General features: G+C 42.4%; 2 protein-coding genes across 7 annotated transcripts in view; one reads left to right on the forward strand and one right to left on the reverse strand.

Annotated features, from left to right (window-relative positions):
* Positions 1-15,059: 15,059 nt before the first annotated feature.
* Positions 15,060-20,585, reverse strand: EPM2AIP1 (EPM2A interacting protein 1). Of its 5 annotated transcripts, XM_080677071.1 has the most exons (4): positions 18,168-20,585; positions 17,765-17,827; positions 16,110-16,274; positions 15,060-15,482 (listed from the first exon to the last, which is right to left on the reverse strand). In XM_080677071.1, the coding sequence occupies exon 1, from the start codon at positions 20,460-20,462 to the stop codon at positions 18,636-18,638; it is 1,827 nt and encodes a 608-aa protein (XP_080533197.1). In that variant the 5' UTR covers positions 20,463-20,585; the 3' UTR covers positions 15,060-15,482; positions 16,110-16,274; positions 17,765-17,827; positions 18,168-18,635. The 5 variants fall into 5 exon arrangements, with proteins under 5 accessions (XP_080533197.1, XP_080533194.1, XP_080533196.1 ...); XM_080677070.1 differs by lacking the exon at positions 17,765-17,827 and having other exon boundaries at positions 15,238-15,482; positions 17,882-20,585; XM_080677069.1 differs by having other exon boundaries at positions 15,238-15,482; positions 17,765-20,585.
* A 262-nt stretch (positions 20,586-20,847) lies between these two features.
* MLH1 (mutL homolog 1) overlaps positions 20,848-21,068 on the forward strand; it is a 38,132-nt gene continuing 37,911 nt past the window's right edge. Inside the window, exon 1 of one of the 2 annotated variants that reach the window (XM_080674623.1) lies at positions 20,848-21,039. In XM_080674623.1, coding sequence (XP_080530749.1) covers positions 20,924-21,039 — 116 coding nt within the window. In that variant the 5' untranslated portion in view covers positions 20,848-20,923. The remainder of the gene's footprint in view (positions 21,040-21,068) is intronic. The other variant, XM_080674624.1, reaches the window with a different exon arrangement.

The raw sequence follows: 21,068 nt of genomic DNA on the forward strand, positions 1-21,068 counted from the left end.
CATGATCTGGGTCATAATTCCCTGACCAAATGGCCCTGAGCCTGCTTTCAGAGTCTGGCCAGGCCTGGTTCTTGCACATGTCTTTCTGAGAGTAGACCAAGCTTCTAGGTAAAGGGGTAGCAAAGGGCAGCTGTTGCCAGGAGCATGAGGAGCTGTGACAGAACTTACCTTGTGGGCTGGGGTGTGCACACACATGTGCATGTCATGCTGTAGGACAGAGATGGGACTAAGAAGAGAAAGACAGCAGGCTGTGGGCCCCAGACCTCCATTTGTACTACTGCCCTGGCCCCCAAGATGATCCCGGTAGATTTATCTCACTCTCACAGACCAGGATGAATGTCCAAGGGATGGGGCCTGGGCAGGTTCTCTCATCATTCTTTTTGTTCCTTGTGTAAATCCCAGCCACATCATTTGCCTCATTGCTCCTCCTTTACTCTGACCCATCTTTCTACAGAGGGTGGGACCTCTGGGTGACGCTCTACACAACCAATCTCAGCAGCTGGATCAGCTCCTGCACCCCCCTCCCTCCCTCCCTCCCTCCCTCTCTCTTCACCTCACTGCCTCCAGGAACAGGATCTTCACCAGGCTTCTTGAGAATCCTAGCTCACTCCTGTAGCTGGGGTGGGATATCAAAACAGAGGTTACACATTCAAGTTGACTACAGGGACTAGGCAAGTAGCACAACTGAGCGTATCTGGCCAGGTATAAGTACCAGCGAGAGGTCAGGTTTGCAGCAGACCACATGCCCAGGTTGCGGGCTCAATCCCCAGTGTAGGGCGATCAATGATTCTCTCTCATCAATGACGTTTCTATCTCTCTCTTCCTCTCCCTTCTGAAATCAATAAAAATACATTTAAAATAATAATAATTAAGTGGTCCCAGATGACGATTGACATAGGGAGGGTGAGCTTGATGTCAAAAATCTTTTTTATTTTTGGTCAAAAATCTTTTTTTTTTTTTTATAGAAACCAGAAATCTTGATTTTATTATGTGAAGTTCCACTTGACTAATCAACATTTTAATACAGTGCACACCAAATAAAAGCCAGACACTGACAGGCCAGCTAGGTCAGCCAAGTTTATTGCCACTAATAAAAATAAACACTATACTAGATTGGGTTGGCAAGCTGAGGCAAGCTGGGAGGTTCCCCACATGGGGTTTGCCCTGAACTCATGGAATTCCAGACAGTTTGAGGAAATAATGATGGTGTTATTTCACGTGTTGCTATTTTTGCACCCTGATATGGCCTTTCCACCCTCTACTATCCGGTAAATGCTGCAAGTCCCTATATGACTCACCTCCATCATCACCTCCCATGGGTAAGCCTGGACTGACCCATCCGCCCAGCCCAAGCTTCCCCATTTTCACCACTTCCTGCTCACTGCTCCTTATTGATGTTTCTGTTCCAACCCATATCACATTGTTTTATAACTGTTTCCTTGTCCTCTACCACTAAACAGCGAGCACTTCATCATCTAGGATTCTTTCTTCACTCTGTGTTTCCAGGTCCCTGACACTTAGCTGACACATGCTTGTGGAATGAATGAATAAACAATGCATATCAGTAATGAAACCAAGGTCACAGTTAAATTGGTACTCCTGACCATAAGTGTAGGGACGATGTTTATAAGAGATTAGGAGTGGGGCAAAATCATGTTCATCAGGATGACCAAGGAATTTGCATTTGAACTGGGAAAATGATTCTCCTGAGAAAGGGGGGCGGGGGGGAGAGTAAAAGAACAATCTAGAAATGAAACTAAAGCCTTTGAGGACCGAAAGCCTGTGGTGGGCTCCAATGGTGAGGACGGTAGGGGAAGCAAGACAACGAATGAAATTAAGCAGTGGTAATGGAGACTGGTAAAGGGGAACTAGGGGGAGAGGGTTGGGTAGGGAAAACTCAGGGGAGGGATGATAAGGATAGAAGTGCTGCACTTGTAAAGGGTTTTGTTTCCTAAGGTGAGCTGGTTGTTTTTCCCAACTGCAGCCCTGGAGGGACTTGCTACTCCTGGAGCTGTGGCTTTCATTTCGGTATGCTGCCACCTTGAGGCTGGGGTGTGCAGTTACACCACTAGGCGACAGGCTCAAATTTCACCTCCAAGAGGAAACCCTATTCAAGCCCAGCGCTTTTATCCATTCAATTTAAGAGCATTTAAATAGCATTCACAAAGTTCCTTTACATCAGCTGAGGTCAAGCAAAAGGAAAACCATACGCCATTCCTTTTGCAACCCCCAAGCCCCTCCCTGATCCTTATTCTTTGTCTCCTGTTTTCCTCCGAACTAGTCTGTAACCCCTTTAGGACAGAGGTTTATTCATCTTTGCTTCCCCCACAGGCCCTTGCACACTGCAAATGTTTCTTTGTTTTATTTTTTTTAATAAATCTTTATTGTTCAGATTATTACAGGTGTTCCTCTTTCTTCCCCCCCATAGCTCCCCTCCAACTGATTCCCCACCCCACCCCACCCCATGCCCTTACCCCCCGCCACTGTCTTCATCCATAGGTGTAAGATTTTTGTCCAATCTCTTCCTGCAACCCCTCACACCCTCTTCCAACTGAGAATTGTCAGTCCACTCACTCCCTTTCTATGTCCCTGATTCTATTATATTCACCAGTCCATTCTGTTCTTCAGATTTTTTATTCACTTGATTTTTAGATTCACTTGTTGGTAGGTATGTATTTGATGTCATTTTGTTGTTCATAATTTTTATCTTTACCTTTTTCTTCTTCTTCCTCTTTTTAAAGAATACCCTTCAGCATTTCATGTAATCCTGGTTTGGTGGTGATGAACTCCTTTAGCTTTTTCTTGTCTGTGAAGCTCTTTATCTGACCTTCAACTCTGAATGATAGCTTTGCTGGGTAGAGTAATCTTGGTTGTAGGTTCTTGCTATTCATCACTTTGAATATTTCTTGCCACTCCCTTCTGGCCTGCATAGTTTCTGTGAGAAATCAGCTGACAGTCGTATGGGTACTCCCTTGTAGGTAACTAACTGTTTTTCTCTTGCTGCTTTCAAGATTCTCTCTTTGTCTTTTGCCCTTGGCATTTTAATTATGATGTGTCTTGGTGTGGTCCTCTTTGGATTCCTCTTGTATGGGGTTCTGTGCGCTTCCTGGACTTGTAAGTCTATTTCTTTCACCAGGTAGGGAAAATTTTCTGTCATTATTTCTTCTAATAGGTTTTCAATATTTTGCTCTCTCTCTTCTTCTGGCACCCCAAAAATTCGGATGTTGGTATGCTTAAAGTTGTCCCAGAGGCTCCTTACACTATCTTCATATTTTTGGATTCTTTTTTCTTTTTGTTTTTCTGGTTGGGTGTTTTTTGTTTCCTCATATTTCAGATCTTTGGTTTGATTCTTGGGGTCCTTTGATCTACAGTTGAATTTCTGTATATTCTTTATTTCAGACAGTGTATGCTTAATTTCTGACTGGTCCTTTTCCATTTTTTTGGCATTCTCAGTAAGGTCTTGAAGGTCTCTCTAAGCTCCTCAGAGGTCTCATCAAGTTTCTTGGCAGTTTTTAGAAGATTCTTGAGTAACCTTATAAATGTGGTTCTGAACTCTATGTCGTCCAGTAGTTTGCTTTCCTCCATTTCTTTCATTTGTGACATGTTTCTTTGTCTCTGCTTCCCTGTGTTGATGGAGTGGCTTTGTGTGGTAGGTGACCTATAGGGGCCAGTAGCTCAGCCTCCCCAATCACCTGAGGTGGACGGTCTTGGTGCACCCCTTTGTGGGCTGAGTGCAAAGTCTTGGTGTAGTTAAGCCTTGATTGCTGTTGGTACACTGGGTGGAATTGACCTCCAGGCCAATTGGCTGTGAGGACCCGCTGTGTCTATAATGGAAGAACTGTGCGTTGGAGACACGCTTATGGTGCAGGACTTGTTTCCGTGGGGCTTTGGTGCTCACTGAGTCTGCCTCTTGAATGTGTCACTTATGGATGTGAGGAGTTGAAATCTGGTGTCTCACACTGACCACTAGGTACACTGGCTTCTGGATCTCCAAAGGGGTGCATGTCAGCTACTGTCTGAGGCCACCCAGCAGGCACTACAGTGAGAACTACAGTTTTCTCCTCTTTGCTTGGGGTTTGGAGGTTTTGGAGCTGTCTGACCCAGGCTGCAAGTTTGCTATGTTAAGCTGCGATAGGGCAGGCCATTCATATGCTAAAGCCGCTGCGCAGAGCTTGGGTGGGTTTGTAGGTTGTGTAGGGTGGGGTCTCAGGGCGTCACTAGGCTAGGGCGTGGCAAACAGCGATGGCTGCCAGTAAGCTGGCTCTGCGTCTTAGACCAAGTCCCCACTCCCGGCGCCCCAGCACAATAAACAATTATTCCTGCGCGCAGCCCTGCAAGCAAGCCACTCTCACTTTCCGACCCGATGGCAGACAGTCCAGCTTCTCCCCGTAGGAGTTTGGGTCCCCCGCGTCTCCCCAGAAACTAGAGTTTAGAGTAATCGGGAGCTTGTCTCCCTTTGGGTTGAAAAAAGGAGCTCTCCCAGTCACCCACCGCCAGCCCGAATTGCGCGCCTCCGTACCTCGGCTTTTCAGCGCTTGTGCACGTCTCAATGCTCTTTTCTCTTTCCTTCTAGTTGTAGAACTTCCACTCAGCCAGCTTTCCCGTGGTTCTGGGTGATAGACGTTTTGTCTTTTAGTTGTAGTTTTGAAATTGTTGTGCAAGGCAGCAGTTTAGGTGTTTACCTATGCCGCCATCTTGGATCCTCTCCTCTTTCTTTGTTTTAAATAGCTGCTTAGTGTATTTATATGATGATGATATCTTACAGCAAGTTTGTTTAAAGATCCAAAAACAAGTGAAATGAGCTGTACACAAAAGGACAAATGTTGTATGATTCCACTTATGTGAGTCACCATATGCTAATTCACAATTAGCAGGATAGTGGTTACCAGGGTCCAAGGGGGAACGGGAGGGGTACTTGTTTAATGGAATGAGGAAAAAGTTCTGGAGGGAGATAGTGGTGACTGTGTGTGCACTTTATGCCACTGCACTGTATATTTTAAAATGGTTAAAATGGGAAATTTTATTTTGTGTGTATTTTACTGCAGAAAGAAAGAAAGAAAGAAAGAAAGAAAGAAAGAAAGAAAGAAAGAAAGAAAGAAAGAAAGAAAGAAAACTGGTCTACCTCTATTAATATAAGACAAATAGAATTTAGGTCAATCTGGAGGACAGAGAGGGCCACTTCACTATGACAAAAGGTTCAAGTCATCAGGAAGAATTAACCATTCTAAATGTGTATGTTCCAAATAACTGGTATGTGTAAAGCAAAAGCTGTCAGACCCACAGAGAAATTCACAAGGCTGGTGAGAGATTTTGGCAATGTTGTTTTGGTAACTGGTAGAACAGAAGTGAAAAATTCTACACATCAGCACCAGACGACATGCTTAAGAATGTTTATAGCAGCATTATTCACAATAGCCCCAAACTGGAAATAACCTAAATATCCATCAATAGTAGAAGGAATGCCCTAACCGGTTTGGCTCAGTGGATAGAGCGTCGGCCTGCGGACTGAAGGGTCCCAGGTTCGATTCCGGTCAAGGGCATGTACCTGGGATGCGGGCACATCCCCAGTAGGGGGCGTGCAGGAGGCAGCTGATCGATGTCTCTCTCTCATCGATGTTTCTTTTTTTTTTTTTTTTAATATATTTTATTGGTTTTTTACAGAGAGGAAGGGAGAGAGATAGAGAGTTAGAAACATCGATGAGAGAGAGACATAGATTAGCTGCCTCCTGCACGCCCCCTACTGGAGATGTGCCTGCAACCCAGGTACATGCCCTTGACAGGAGTCGAACCTGGGACCCTTCAGTTCGCAGGCCGATGCTCTATCCACTGAGCCAAACCGGTTAGGGCGATAACATTTTTTAAAAGCAATAGTGTTATTTTCATTACAGAATTGTGGATATCTCTAAGAGGGAAAGGCTGCATTGTGATCGGAAAGGGTCATATGAGCTGAGGGTGGAATGTGTTGGTGTGGACTTTTAGGGTTTTGATAAAATTTATTTTATGGCCTGGGTGGTGGTTATATGAATATTTATAACTACTCATTAAGAGACAAATTTGTGTTTATGTACCTTTCTGTATATGTGTCCTACGTCACAATTACAAACATTTTAAAAAATGAATTAGTGGAGTGCACCTTCCAAGTCCCGTGGGAGAACATTTTTGAACCTAGAAATCTATACCTAGCCAAGCTAGCTATCAAGATGGAGGACAGAGGAAAGCCATTTTTACACCTAGAATGATTCAGAGGTTTTATCTACTATTTACCCTTTCTGAAGGAGATTCACTGAAGATGTTGGCCAAGAAATCAAGTGTGAGGAGTGTGTAGAAAACAATGATAGAACTAACTTGTTAATCTAATGGAAAGAGATCCCAAGATGACAGCTTGCAGCAGCGTTTGAAAGAAATCTGCCTAAATTAAAATAGGTAAATGGCCTCCAAAAAGATGCCAACCACGAAGACAAGAGGAGAAACAGTCCAGAGATGGAAGACGCTGATGACGCCTTGCCACGATAGCACTCAGCAGCTGTGCGACGCAGCAAGTTGCCTAGGACCAAACCAGAGAGGGTCGGACCTGCATTGCCACCATATGCCCACCATCCAGATATCATTGCTGACATGTACACATAAGGAACTGTTTGACATTGAAACGGGGACTCAGAACTGTTGGACATGGAAATTGGGACTCAAATATTTTTTGTTATTATACGTTTATTTCTAGTCTGCAGAGGCAAGATTTTTTAAAGGAATGAAATGGGGAAAAAATAGATACAGAGGCAAAGAAGCATTGAACAGACTGTCAAACTACAGTGGGAAGGCAGAGGAGGTTGCGGCGGGGGGGGGGGAGCTGTAAGAGATCAACCGAAGGACTTGTACGCATGCATATAAGCATAACCAATGGATAAAAAACACTGGGGGGAGGGGGCAGGTAAAGGCATGTACTGGGGGAAAGGGGAGGCCGGGGGAAGGTCAATGGGGAAGGAAAAAAAAAAAAAAAGGAGACATATGTACTACTATTTGTAATACTTCAAACAATTAAAAAAATAAAATTAAAAAAAAGATAAAAAAAAAAAGATTCTTCCTCTAAAAAAAAAAAAGAATTCCAAAATAGACCGTGAGCAATTTTAAAATAAAAAAAGAAACTCTCAGGGCTATGATGCAAAAGGCTTTTACTTTTCCCAAGGTGGGGGGCAGGGCCCAGTAAAACATTCCAAAAAGACAGGACAGTTAGGATCTAGATTTGAAGTAAACTGAAATGTGGTGTGAATTCCAGCAACTATGGGAGTTTGAGAAAATAGACTGCATTTGATAATTTGCTAGGAACATTGTCCTTTGAGGGGCCCCGGGCTGTGACATTATAAGTATAGGAAAAAGTGTAATAAATATGTCACAATTTATTATTTATTAATTTTAAACTTCTAGCATAGAGACCAAGTGTGTGGGGTAGTTGATTTCTGAACAGAATGTTATAAACTTTTTTTTAACCTTGGCAGTGTATAACTATAAAAGCAGACTCCCCTAACCCTAACCACTGACTGGGTGGTCCAAGGGACTAAGAGGTAGAAATGGGAGGAGGGACGGAGGCAGGGGCAGGGGAAACACAAATCGTTTGAGAATAGAATCTAAATTTGCAAAACCAACCAATGGGACAAAAACCAATACAACTCTGAAAAAGCAAAGCAAGAAGAATAGGAGAAATGGGGTGGTATGAATTGGCTAAGTTCTTTTTTTTTTTTTTTTAATATATTTTATTGATATTTTACAGAGAGGAAGGGAGAGGGATAGAGAGCTAGAAACATCGATGAGAGAGAAACATCGATCAGCTGCCTCCTGCACACCTCCCACTGTGGATGTGCCCGCAACCAAGGTACATGCCCTTGACCGGAATCGAACCTTCAGTCCGCAGGCTGACGCTCTATCCACTGAGCCAAACCGGTTTCGGCTTGGCTAAGTTCTTATCACAGTTGGCCACAGAGAGAATATTTAGCGCTGATAAAGTAACGATATACTAGTATAGAGATATATGAAACCAAAAGACCTACTATCAGAAAAGGTTCCAAGTGTTTATTACTAGAGCAGAGCAATGAGGGAGGGGCGAAGGCACCAAAGCTCTATATGATGTCTTTTGGCATTTTTTAGTTTTCTATAAACCATCAATAGATCTGAATAAGCGGACTCAAGGGGAGTATTTGGTGAGGAGGCATTCTTTTTCTACGTACACTTGCTGTGGATACGTTCATGCCTGCTGCCCGGCACCATTCATTAAGTCGGCCCCTGTTGCCAGGGAAACCAGCTTTTCCCTGATACCAAAGATCATGCTGAGAGGCCTGCTGTGCACCAAGCTACCTTTCTCTTGAGACACATCACCTTCCCGAACCATCTCTTGTTCTGGTGTGATGCTGACCAGCTGCAAGAAGCTTACACCTGCTGTCTCCCACTCCCCTCGTTGCTGCCTGTGACGCTGGTCAGTGAGCATGACCTGCTGCCCTTGTTTTGTCACAAGCGAATCTGCTCATGAGAAATGAGTAGCAGTCATCTGTGTGTGTGTTTTTTAAATGATATACATCAAAGCGCAGAGAATAGCATAAAACCACATGACTGTTTCCATACTTGTTTCATTGACCCTAGGGTGGGGAGAGGGAGGGAGAGCAGAGAGAGGGCTTTTAGAAAAAAATACTAATTATGTTGACATACAAATAATGTATATTGATGCACAGATCTTTTACATACATATATATATATATATATATATATATTTATATTTATTGATTTCAGAGAGGAAGGGAGGGGGAGAGAGAGATAGAAACATCAATGATGAGAGAATCATTGACCAGCTGCCTCCTGCATGCCCCAAACTGGGGATGGAGCCCACAACCTGGGCATATGCCCTTGTCCGGAATCGAACCTGGGACCCTTCAGTCCGCAGTCCAATGCTCTATCCACTGAGTCAAATCAGCCAGGGCTTGATGCACAGATCTTAAGCATGTATACAGTTTTATGAGTTTTGACAAATCTATACACCTGAAGGACCAAAAGCCCAGTCAAGATACATGGTACTTCCATCAACCCAGAAAGTTCCTTCTTGGACCTTTTTAGTCAATAACACACACGCACGCACACACACACATACACATACACACACACACCCCCTACTCCCATCTCCCTGCATCCCACTCACCCTGTCTATCCCAACCACTACTCTGATTTCTACCACCACAGTATCACCATAGTTAGGATTTTTCTGTTCTTGACCTTCATGTAAATAGTATTTCCGTTTTGTATCTGGTTTCTTTTGCTCAGGATAATGTTTTTTTTGTGTGTGTTTTTTTAAAAATATATTTTTATTGATTTCCGGGAGGAAGGGAGGGAGAGAGAGAGATAGAAACATCAATGAGGAGAAGGAATCATGGAGCAGCTGCTTCCTGCACGCCCCACACTGGGGATCAAGCCCACAACCCAGGCATGTGCCCCTGACCGGGAATCGAACTCTTGACCTCCTGGTTCATGGGTCGATGCTCAGCCACGGAGCCGCGCCGGCCGGGCCAGGATAATGTTTTTGACATTCATCCGTATTGTTATGTGTATCAGTAGTTTGTTCTAGATTAGTATTCCATTGTATGAATAGGACACATTTTATCCACTTCCTATTGATGGACGTTCAATTTGTTGCCAGTTTTTTGTTATTTTGAATAAAGCTGCTATGAACATTCTTTAACAATGAAGTTTTTTGTCACGTTTTCATATCTTGAGTAAATACCTAAGAGTGAAATTGCTGAGTCATGGGGTAGGCTTATGTTTACCTTTATAGGGTAGTGAAACTTGATTCTCTTTAAAAATTGTAGTAAAATACACATAACACAAAATTTACCATCTTAATCATTTTTAAGTGTACAGTTGATGAGCAAAAATCACCCCTATCCATTTTTAGAATTGTTTTCATGTTGCAAAACTGAAATTGTACCCATTAAATAACAACCCCCAGCCTCTGGCAACAATCTTTCTACTTTCTGTCTAGGAGCTTTTAAAAAATATATTTTTATTGATTTTAGAGAGGAAAGAAGAGGAAGAGACAGAAAGATTGATGAGAATCATCGATCAGCTGCCTCCTGCACATCCCCTACTAGGCATCGAATCTGGGCATGTGCCCTGACCAGGAATCAAACTGTTACCTCCTGGTTTGTAGGTCAATGCTAAGTCACTGAGCCACACCAGCTGGGCTATGAATTTTACACTCTGTGTCAAGCTTGACCATGTAGTGGGATCAAACAGTACTTGTCTTTTTGTGACTGGTTTATTTCACTTAGCATAATGTCCTCAAGGTTCATCCATGATGGACCATACATCAGAACTTTCTTCCTTTGTAAAGCTGAGTAATATACAATAGAATTTGTATGTATGTATATACCACATTTTGTCTATCTATTCATCCATTGCTCCCATCTTTTGGCTATTGTGAATGCTGCTATGCACTTGAGTATAAAAATACCTCCTTGAACCCCCCTTCTCAGAAGTGGAAATGCTGGATCATATGATAATTCTATTTTTAATTTTTTGAGGAACTGCCATACTGTTTTCTACAGTGATCGCACCATTTTACATTCCCACCAAAAACACACAAGGGCTCCAGTATCTCGCTGACACTTATTCTATTTTTTTTGTGTGTGTGTTTTAATATATTTTTATTGATTTCAGAGAGGAAGGGAGAGGGAAAAACACCAATGATGAGAGAGACTGATTGGCTGCCTCCCGCACGTCCCCCACTGGGGATTGAGCCCACGACCGGGCATGTGCCCTTGACTGGACTCACACACGGGATCCTTCATGCCCCAGGCCAACGCTCTATCCACTAAGCCAAACTAACTAGGGCGGTTTTTGTTTTCTTAGTAGCCATCCTAATGAGTGTAAACTTGATTTGATTCATTTTTGCTATGGAATTTTTAAACATACACAAAAGACAAGAAATGTCTCCATGTATACGCCTTCAAGCTTTAAAAATTGACATTGGATAGCACATAGAGAAGGACATACTTCTATATGGCTATGAGAGCAGGAGCAAACAAAGATATATTTGGAACTACCAACTAAGGGTGGGTAACTGGTGCTCTTTCTGCCTGTGTTTAAGACAAGGGACAACAGTCAAGCTTACCTGGTAAAGGAGCAGCAGAGAAAGGACACAATCAATGGGCCATAAAGGAATCCGCACCATTATTTATCCTTCCAACTATACCTTCCATATTTCCACTGACAACATAATTTTCCTGACTTGTCTTGGTGACTCATCTAATCCACCAGAAGGAGACTAAACCAGACGCTGTAGGTAGAACTTAATCTGAACGTATTAGTGGGCTGGTGGGCTTTCCTACTTACCTGAAAACTTGAGGAAAAAAGCCAAACACAAACGCCAGAACTGAATTCTCCATCAAACCCTTGATCAACATGCCCATGCCGGAAGAAAGAGCAGTGTTCCTTCGAATAGGAAACTCCTGAAATGAGTCCTCTGAACAACTGCAAGCATACGTCAGCTATCCTTGAGCTGGTACTTACCTTTTCCCTGCCAGGAATGGAAGGTACCCCTTGTATTAAGCATATTTTCTGTATTCTTGATGCTTTGGCATCTGGGACCTTGCTGATCCAAGAGAGACTGATGGACTCAGGGCTGGCTAATTCCTGGATATTGCTACTTAATTCCTACTCCCCTTGGAGTGTGCCTTTCATATGCAAACCAATTAATACAGAGTATATACTTTGAATCACCTCCTTTTACACTCCAGGAGGCAATATTCCTCTACCTTAATCATAAAGGCCCTTGATTAATAGTCATTTGTGTCTTCTCTTTTTTTCTTAAGTCAATCCAGCTAGGGGTGTGTAAGAAAAACCTACTTTCTCATGAGGGAAAAAACCCATATAAATAAAATCAGAAAAAAATAACACACTGGGTAAATATTTATATCACAGGCAAAGGACTAATATCCCTAATATATAAAGAGTTCCTAAAAATTTTAAAAGGTCAACAGCCCAACAGAAAAAATGGTCAAAAGATTTGAGCAGACAGTTCACAGAAAAAAAAAATATAGGATCCTTACACATATAAAAAAAATGGTTCAGCTGGTTGGAGCATTATCCCATACACCAAAAGACTGCGGGTTTGATTTCCAGTCAGGGCACATACCCAGGTTCTGGGTTTGATCCCGTCGGGGTGCATACAGAAAGCAACTGATGGGTGTTTCTCTCTCATGTTGATGTTTTTTCCCCTCTTTCTCCCTTCCTCTCTCTAAACATATTCTCGGATGAGAATATAAAAATATATATTTTGAAAGAAATTATATAAATGGAGATATAACCATGTGTTAATCAATAGTATTGTCTTCCAAATAATTTTGGTTTTCCTTCCAGGCACATGGAAAGATGATACTCTGTGAACTTTGGTGCGGTCATGTGATTTACTTTAGCCAATGAAAGTGCTTTAACAACCTATGAGTGAATTGCCATACTCTTTTCATTTCCCCAAATGAGCAATCAGCCGTGGGCAAACTACGGCCCTCGGGCAGGATCTGGCTGTTCTATCCGGTTCTCTTGCTCTCCCCTCCGCTCCTTTACTTTGAATTTATATTAGTTCACAAACACTCCATCCATGCTTTTGTTCCGGCCCTCCGGTCCAGTTTAAGAACCCATTGTGGCCCTCGAGTCAAAAAGTTTGCCCACCCCTGCCCTAGATGGTGTCTTCTTGGTGGGCCTGAGTCTCACAATGAGGACAACTGAAGAGCAGGGATCAGTTAATATTGTCTATGAAGGGTCGCATGGTACATATTTAGACTTTGTGGGCCACTGTCACAATTAATCAACTCTGCCATTTGTAGAGCAAAAGTGGCCATAGATAATATATAAGTAAATGGGCAAGGCTGTCTTCCAATAAAACTATATATAGAAATAAGCACAGGACACATTTTTGTTAAAAAATATATATTTCTTTATTGACTTCAGAGAGGAAGAAGGAGAGAGATAGAAACATCAATGATGAGAGAGAATCATTGATCGGCTGCCTCCTGCACACCCCCTACTGGGGATCAAGTCCGCAACCCGGGCATGTGCCCTTGGCCGGAATCGAACCTGGGACCCTTCAGTCCACAGGCTGACGCTCTATCCACTAAGCCAAGCCGGGTAGGGCCACAGGACATATTTTACCTGTGGTAAACCCCTGACCTAAGGCAAAGTCCCTGCCCAAGTGAGAGAGAAGTGAGGTATTGAGATTTTTGTGGTTGTTATGGCACGCTACCCCATCCTTATACAGAAACTAGTTGTTAAAAAAAAACCACGCCGAAACCGGTTTGGCTCAGTGGATAGAGCGTCGGCCTGCGGACTGGGGGGTCCCGGGTTCGATTCCGGTCGGGGGCATGTGCCTTGGTTGGGGGCACATCCATGGTGTGCAGGAGGCAGCTGATCGATGTTTCTAGCTCTCTGTCCCTCTCCCTTCCTCTCTGTAAAATATCAATAAAATATATTTAAAAAAAAAACAAAAACACAATAACACATAAAATACTGAACACTGGCTGGCTGGTGACAGTCAAGACACTGCTAGTGGAGGATGGAAGAAGTAACTTATGCAAGGGCAATTCCTGTTATGGCCAGGCGAAATTGCCCCTTGAGGTAAGCTGGAAGGCCAATAATGTACCCTTTACTAAAGAAAAAAAGAAAACAAATATGTTATGGTTGCTATTGGATGCATTGGACAAACTGGACATGAAAGAGATAAACTCAGAAAAGAGTTTCCAAGCAGAAATGCAAGGAAATAGAGAGCATTCACAAATTCAATTACCTATTGAGTTAGGATGAGGCCACTTCTCAATTATAAAAAGATAAAAATGAGCCCTGGCCGGTTTGGCTCAGTGGATAGAGCGTCCACCTGCAGACTGAGGGTCCCAGGTTCGATTCAGGTCAAGGGCACAATGTCTGGGTTACAGGCTCGATTCCCACTAGGGGGCGTGCAGGAGGCGGCTGATCCATGACTCTCATCAATGATGTTTCCAGCTCTCTCCCTCTCCATTCCTCTCTGAAATCAATAAAAAAATATTTTTAAAAAATGAGAAATGCTTTAATCTAAAGGTTGCTTAAAACTCAGTTTTGCAGCAAGGGTGAAATCACTGATCATACCTAATGTTGAGATCTCTGAAAGAGTAATGTGCCTCATATTAAAATCCAATTAAAAGTATAACACTAGTTAATCCCTTAAATTGGACAAAATGACTCAAGAAGATTCTAAGGGTATGGCTCTCCCATCATCTGTTGGCTGGATGTCACTTTTGAGTTATCTTCATTGAGGAGGAGTCAAGGACAATCTGCAGGTAGAAAAGCAAGTAAACTAAATATTTAGTCACCAGGAGGGCTGACTGAGTCACGTCTCTATTATTTTGTTAAATTTACTTACTTTTAAATCCAAGAGCCAGAAATTGTAAAGAAAAACAGCAAATAAATAGTATGCTATTTCCTCCTAGGATTGATGCTTACAAAAAGAAAATGGACATTAACTCTTTTTATTATTATTATTATTAAAACCTCACCCGAGGATACTTTTCCATTGATTTTTAGGGAGAGTGGAAGAGAGACGGAAAGACAGCAAGAAATATCGATGTGAGAGAAACACATCGATTGATTGCCTCTTGCATGAAGCCTGCAACCGAGGTACGTGCCCTTGACCAGAATCGAATCCAGGACCCTTCGGTCTGCAGGCCAACGCTCCATCTACTGAGCCAAACCTGCTAGGGCGATATTAACTCTTAAGCAGCATTACCTTTTTATGATACTAAATGTAACTTTCTAATTACTTAACTATTGTTTTAGTCCACTACATAGTTGTCCAGTATTTTTCATGCAGATTCTTTTAGAAATTAAAAATATATATATTAAGATTTCTGTATCAAGAAGGTAATGACTTAATATTACATAGTGGACTTATTTAAGTATACCTGGATTTGAATCCTGGCTTTACTACTTATGTTTACTAGGGCAATCTAAATGTTTCCCCAACAACATTCACATAATAAATATTGAGCCACATGCCAAGCACTGAGCTACATTCTGGGACTTTAATGAGATTTTTAGTCACAAAGAACTTTGTTTCATTCCTTAATTTGTAATATGTGGATAACAATTATCCAGTAAGCAGTCAAGAGAGGACCACAGTGAAGGTCAAATGAGACTGTGAAAGGGCTTCCAAGATTGTAAAACACTACACAAACATTTATTCATTCAAACATTTATTGAAACACCAGGCATTGTGCTAAACACTACAAATATAACACTGAGCAAGGCATGAGGTCCCTGCCCTTATAAAGCTTACAGTATAGCAATGATTAATAACAAGTAACAATTAAGTGTGTTAAGTGTATGGTTGGGGGAAAAAAGGGTATTTAGGGAGAGCGTAGAAAGGGCACATAGTCCAGTGGGCAGCAATGAAGGCCTCCTAGAGGAAGTGGTATATAAAGTGAGACCTGAAAGATGAACAGAAATTTATCTTACCCTAAGAGCAATGGTGAAAGCAGTGGAGTGATATGACCAGCTATGCCTTTTGGAACAATATGGCTGCAATGTGGAAAGGGATCAAAACCAGAGAAAGGGAGACTAATGAGGAGGCTGTTGCTATCATTTAGGTAGGTTGATGGCCTGAATTAGAAGAGTAGCACTGGAAAATTAAGAAAAAATCAGATGGTGGACTTAACAGAAAGGTTTTTGTGAATGTTACGATGTATGAAGAGGGAAAGTCATGGATAACTCAGATTTTGGCTTAGGCAAGGGCAACTGAATGGGTGGTAGTGGTGGTACCATTTACCAAAAGGGAGAACATGACAGAAGCAGGTTTAGGGGCAAGATCAATGACATACTTACTGTGCTGCCCCTGAGACAGCAAAATGGACTTAAGTTGGCAATTAGATATATGAGTTAGGAAAGGCTTAGAAAGGAGATATAAATTTGGGAGTCATTTGCATATAGGTGATATTTGAAACCATGAAAGGAAATGGGATCAGTTAAGATGATGTAGAATATGAAAACTTAACTAGCCCAAGAACACAGATATTTAAGGGAAAGAGGTACCTGCAAAGAAGACTGAGCAAGCATACCTGGAGACGGTATCTCCCCGAAGTCAAGTAAACATCTACTTCAAGGAGAGTGGTCGGTGGTGGTATCAGAGGGTAAGAATATTCACAAAAACTTTGTGAGCTTGATTGAGCAGTTTAAAGTGGCAATGTGGGACAACAGGAATACAGACAAATCTTTTAAGAAAACTAGTGGGAATGGGAAATATAGAGACATAAGTTTTTTTAAAAAATAGTACTTATTTTAACTGTATTCACTGACATAACAGACCAGTAACAACTACTTTATAAAAAATATTTAAAAAAACCTGCCATGCACTTACAGAATTACTTAACACAGAAAACAGTAAAATACACATTTTTCTTCTACAAACAAGACTAGTTTATAGCAAATTCTCTATTACTCATGGTCAATTTAAAATCCTTTACTTATATCTCCCCTCCCCACCCACTCAATGACTATACGATGCAAACTAATTTTATTATTACTGTAAGCAAAATATATACTAGAACTTCACAAAATGTACAAGACTTCCATATTTGAGGAACCAGGGTTAGAAAGCAGAAGCAGCTTTCAGGTATTCTAATCATTCTTTCAATAAAGCACTTGCCGTGAAAGAGAATACTCCAAACTACTGGGAAATTACTGGTAGATTTTTTTGTTTGGTTGGATTTTCACTGTGTTGTTTTAAGCCTACTCCCTGTTTACCAAAATCTCAACTTGACCATTCTTGACAAGCATCTTGTTATAACACTTGCTTTTCTGCCCTCAATGAATTATATATAACAGAATAGAGTCCTTTAATCTGGTTCAGTATCAATTACAGATTTATCAATGCTATTTTGAGCTACTGGAACATGTGGAGGCTTTTACCTTACCAGCCAAACTCAGAATGTTGGAATTAGTCTCCCCTATCAAGTTTGTCCAACTTGTTCTTCTAATTTTGCTTCTACCGGTAATTTTCCCTGTACCTCAAAATAAAATAATCTACATTGGGGGGTCCTACTGGCACTTTGAGAGGAATGATAATTTCTGTGCCAGGCTGACCTATGCACTTAAATGCCAGCAGAACCCCCCACCAAATAGGACAACCAAAAAAATCCCCTGTATGTCCCAACATCCTCTGGAAAGAGGGTTTACTGCCTCTGATTGAGAACCACTGACACAAGTTGGTTCTTTTGGCACTATTTTGATTGCTGAGGCATCAGTTCCTTTTCAATTCTTAGTTGTATCCTGGTTCCTTGAATTTGCTGACTAATGACCATAGAATAATGTGTAACAATAGTTAAGACAGGACTTTAGCACACGTTTCAAATATGGATCTATAAACTGGGTCCTGTTTTGAAGTCATTTTACATATTTGGCTTTACTGTACGATTTCCTTTTCATAGTTAACGTAAGTTTGAAAATTACTGTTTTAGCACAAAGCAGATGGCTCACTAGAAATATGAAATTCCTAAAATCTGAATAAAGCTGCTTCTCGAGTTAAATATTTCTACTTGTGCACTGTCTTAAATACAGAATGTGGGGCAGCTTCAAAATCTCTAATAAATGCACTTCTATCAGCTAACAAAACCTGGTATATCACTATAAAGTAAAAAGTTTCCTTTAAGCAGGATTTCTTTATAAAGCAGTAACACCCATGCAGATAGGACAAAGAAGCTAAAGTATCTCACACCTCCTGATCCTGGAGTGCAAAAATATTTTTGCTTCATCCTTCTTGACAGGGCCAAACATTTGTCTACAATAGAAAAAAAGCATTACTAATGGATAATCATTAAGATTCTATACTTACCATAGTCCTTTAATAGGTGAGCTAGTAAAACAGCACCCAATTGTGAAAAATTCAGGGGAAACCTCCAATAATTGGTTAGTCTGACCTCCAAATTGCAGGCAGCCTTCTAATCAGCAATTTAAAAATAATTCTTGCTCCTAAAGTTTTATTTGATTATTTCCTCTATTAGGAATATCATTATTACTGTGGTGGATAGGGAAGAGGTGAGAGGGAGGAAATCTGCCAATATTTACCCCCGACTCACAAATGTTTTTTAAAAGTTTCAAACATTTTGATAGACAAGTACCTCCATTGAATGTATGTTCGTCCTTTTCAGAAACTTCTGAACTTGCTATGTGAATTTCTGCAAATAGGCTCAAACATACAATGAAGGAGATAATTTTAGACTATATGCATCAGAATTTTAACATTTCATTAAAATATGACCTAAAATTTCTTCAAAACACCTTAAAAACAGACTCCTAAGTCAACTCACATCATCAGTACTAAACTTCTTTAAAAACAATTATGTCATAAAAGCAAAAGACAACGATGACTTTGACATTAAGTTTGAAAAGAGGTGTTTGCATGTAATAGTCCCATGCTGCCTCTTGAGATGAAAAAAAAAAAAAAGTCAGAAGAATCTCAATTGTTATCAACTTAAATGAATAAACTTGGTGCTTTCTTGCGCTCCAAATGAGTAAACTTGAAAAATCAAATTTTTGCTTTTAGGACTGGATTCTCGTTGAGTATTTCAATGTTGTACCACAAAAGCTTATGGATTAGGCGGATTTCTTGCTCTCACAAGAGCATCCCAATGTGGCTCCATTTCAGTTGTGGCGATCCTAAACAGGGCGTGGAGATGCTCATCTGTTAACGGCTGGCTCAAAGTGTGTTGGTTTCTAACCAAATATGAAAAAGCTTTTTCGCAGATTTCACTACTATCAAACAAGGATGCCACCTTATAGGCCACCCCTTTGATGATCGGGTAGGTTTCAGCAGACAATCCAGCATAGAATTGCCCCAGGTCTTTGTTTCTGTATTCCTCCCAAAGGTCAGAATTTGCTTGAAGTTTTGTTAGCTCCATCCTTACTGCAATAGGTGCATGTTCAGCTTTAAAGTTAAATGGATTTGCAAACAGTTCCAAGTCCTTTTTAATGAACTTGAGGTCCTTGAAATGTCTATCAAATTCTTTTTGCAGGCGACAGATCACCACTTTATACCTACCCGGATCAAGTATTTTTTCTTCTTCTTTAATATGCTGTTTAAGCTCATCAACGACTTCTCTCAAGGCAGCGAAGTGTGTTAGATTTTTTTCCTCAATATGTCTGTGCAGTAAATTCAACTTAGCATCAAAGCTACAAATATGGTCAAATGCAGTAGCAGCAAAGACTCTATTGAATCGCAGTAGTTCACTGAGTTCTCGGAGGTGGTTCATAATATCCACCAAGAAGCCAAAATCACAAAGCCACTCTGCGTCTGAGAAATGGGCTGTTGTTGCCCCTACTGAAGCCAAGAATGCTTCTATCTCTTTCCTTAATGAAAATATTAGTTTTAAAGTCTTCCCTCTTCTTAGCCAATTGTTCAGACACCGTCCATTAACCCTTTCGCCATGCTCTGATTCAGATGAAGTTAGTAAAGCCTGAAATTCGGGTCGCCTGATGCCTCTTGTCTTAATCAGAAGTATCCAGTCAGATACGGTACTTATGACCTGATTAACATCTACATCGTAGGAGCTCAACAGTTCCAAGTGAAGGAATCCCGAATAATGGATGACATTCCAACAGTTGGGGCTTACAGCCTTTTCTCTCATGTACGACACCAGTCCAGAGTTCTCACCAATCATCCTTAGAGTGTGGGTTGTGGTTAGTCCAACCATTCGCTGCAAGCTAAGCCCTGCCGTCTGCAGGGCCTCAAGGATTGCCGCCATGAGAGCACCAACACTGAAGTGATTAGTCAGATTGATTATGGTCAGAAGCTCTTCTTGCACCTCCAAGTCCACGTCCACGCCGCGGACAAAAACCAGGAGGTAGTTCTCATAGGCCACAAAAGCCTGGTCATCCAAGGCAAGGGAATAGGCTCTAAAGTCCTTGGCTCGGTTAAACAGCTGACTGCGTAGATTTTCGTTAATGTTCAGGACCCTCTGCCGGATGGTCTCTGGAGATAAATCAATGCCACCCAAAACGCCTACGTGATCCGGCAGCACATCATTCAGCATCACCTCCAGGCACTGGTATACAAAGTCCCCCTCACCCCCGCCGCGACCCCTCAAGGCCAAGAGGCGGGCGATCCCGAGGCCTGCACGCGCCGCTCTCTCCTCCGGAGTGGGCGGGACGATTTCGGGGATGTCGCCCTGCCGCAGGCGCTCCACCAGGGCCTCGCGCTCGCCCTCCTCCACATACCGCTGGTAGTACCTGTGCTCGGCCTCGTAGTGGCGCCTGACGTCGCGTTCGCAAGCGGATACGACGAGGTGGGCGCAGACCAGGCAGAGGGCCCCTTCGCCCTCCGGAGGCTCCACCACCAAATAACACTGGGTCCACTCGGGCCGGAACCCCCGAGCCTCCTCGACTTCCATTTTGCTTCTCTTAGGTGTCATCCACATGATTCCGGAGGCTAGAAGAGCGGAGCAGATCTCCTGGAGGCTGCAAAGAGACAGGCGGAGTAGGAGCAAGCGCCAAACGCCACCTATGCTCTGCGCAAGATCACCCCAGCCGCGCGACACCGAGCTCCCGCTAGGGCATCTGCGTTCCGATTGGCCGAAAGAGCGGACAGTGATTTCTGTTGCGCAAGCGCAAATCCTTCTAGCTACCTGGCGGAAGCTGCTTTAGGGAGGGACGAAGAGGCCCAAGAACCCACGGACTTAAGACACTTGACTGACATTCAAGCTGCCCAATCAATAGCTCCTTCACTCGGAAATGGCGCTGCCGCTGGAAAGGGTGGGGGAGGGGGCCGGACCGCGTACACAGAGTTAAGGGAATAGCGTAAGCACGAAGAACTGTAGTGATTGGCTGACGGCACGTCCAGTGAGCATCTCGACGTGACCTGGACTCCTCTGGCGCCAAAATGTCGCTTGTAGCGGGCGTTATTCGGCGGCTGGACGAGACTGTGGTGAACCGCATCGCGGCAGGGGAGGTTATCCAGCGGCCGGCTAATGCCATCAAGGAGATGATCGAGAACTGGTACGGAGGGAGTCGGAGCCGGGCTTCCT

The sequence above is a fragment of the Plecotus auritus genome (genome assembly GCF_963455305.1).
Source record: "Plecotus auritus genome assembly, chromosome: 6".
Lineage (NCBI taxonomy): Eukaryota > Metazoa > Chordata > Mammalia > Chiroptera > Vespertilionidae > Plecotus > Plecotus auritus.

What these genes read in the sequence shown, in the direction of transcription:
- EPM2AIP1 (XM_080677071.1), bottom strand. Translation starts at nt 20,462, where the DNA reads ATGTGGATGACACCTAAGAGAAGCAAAATGGAAGTCGAGGAGGCTCGG.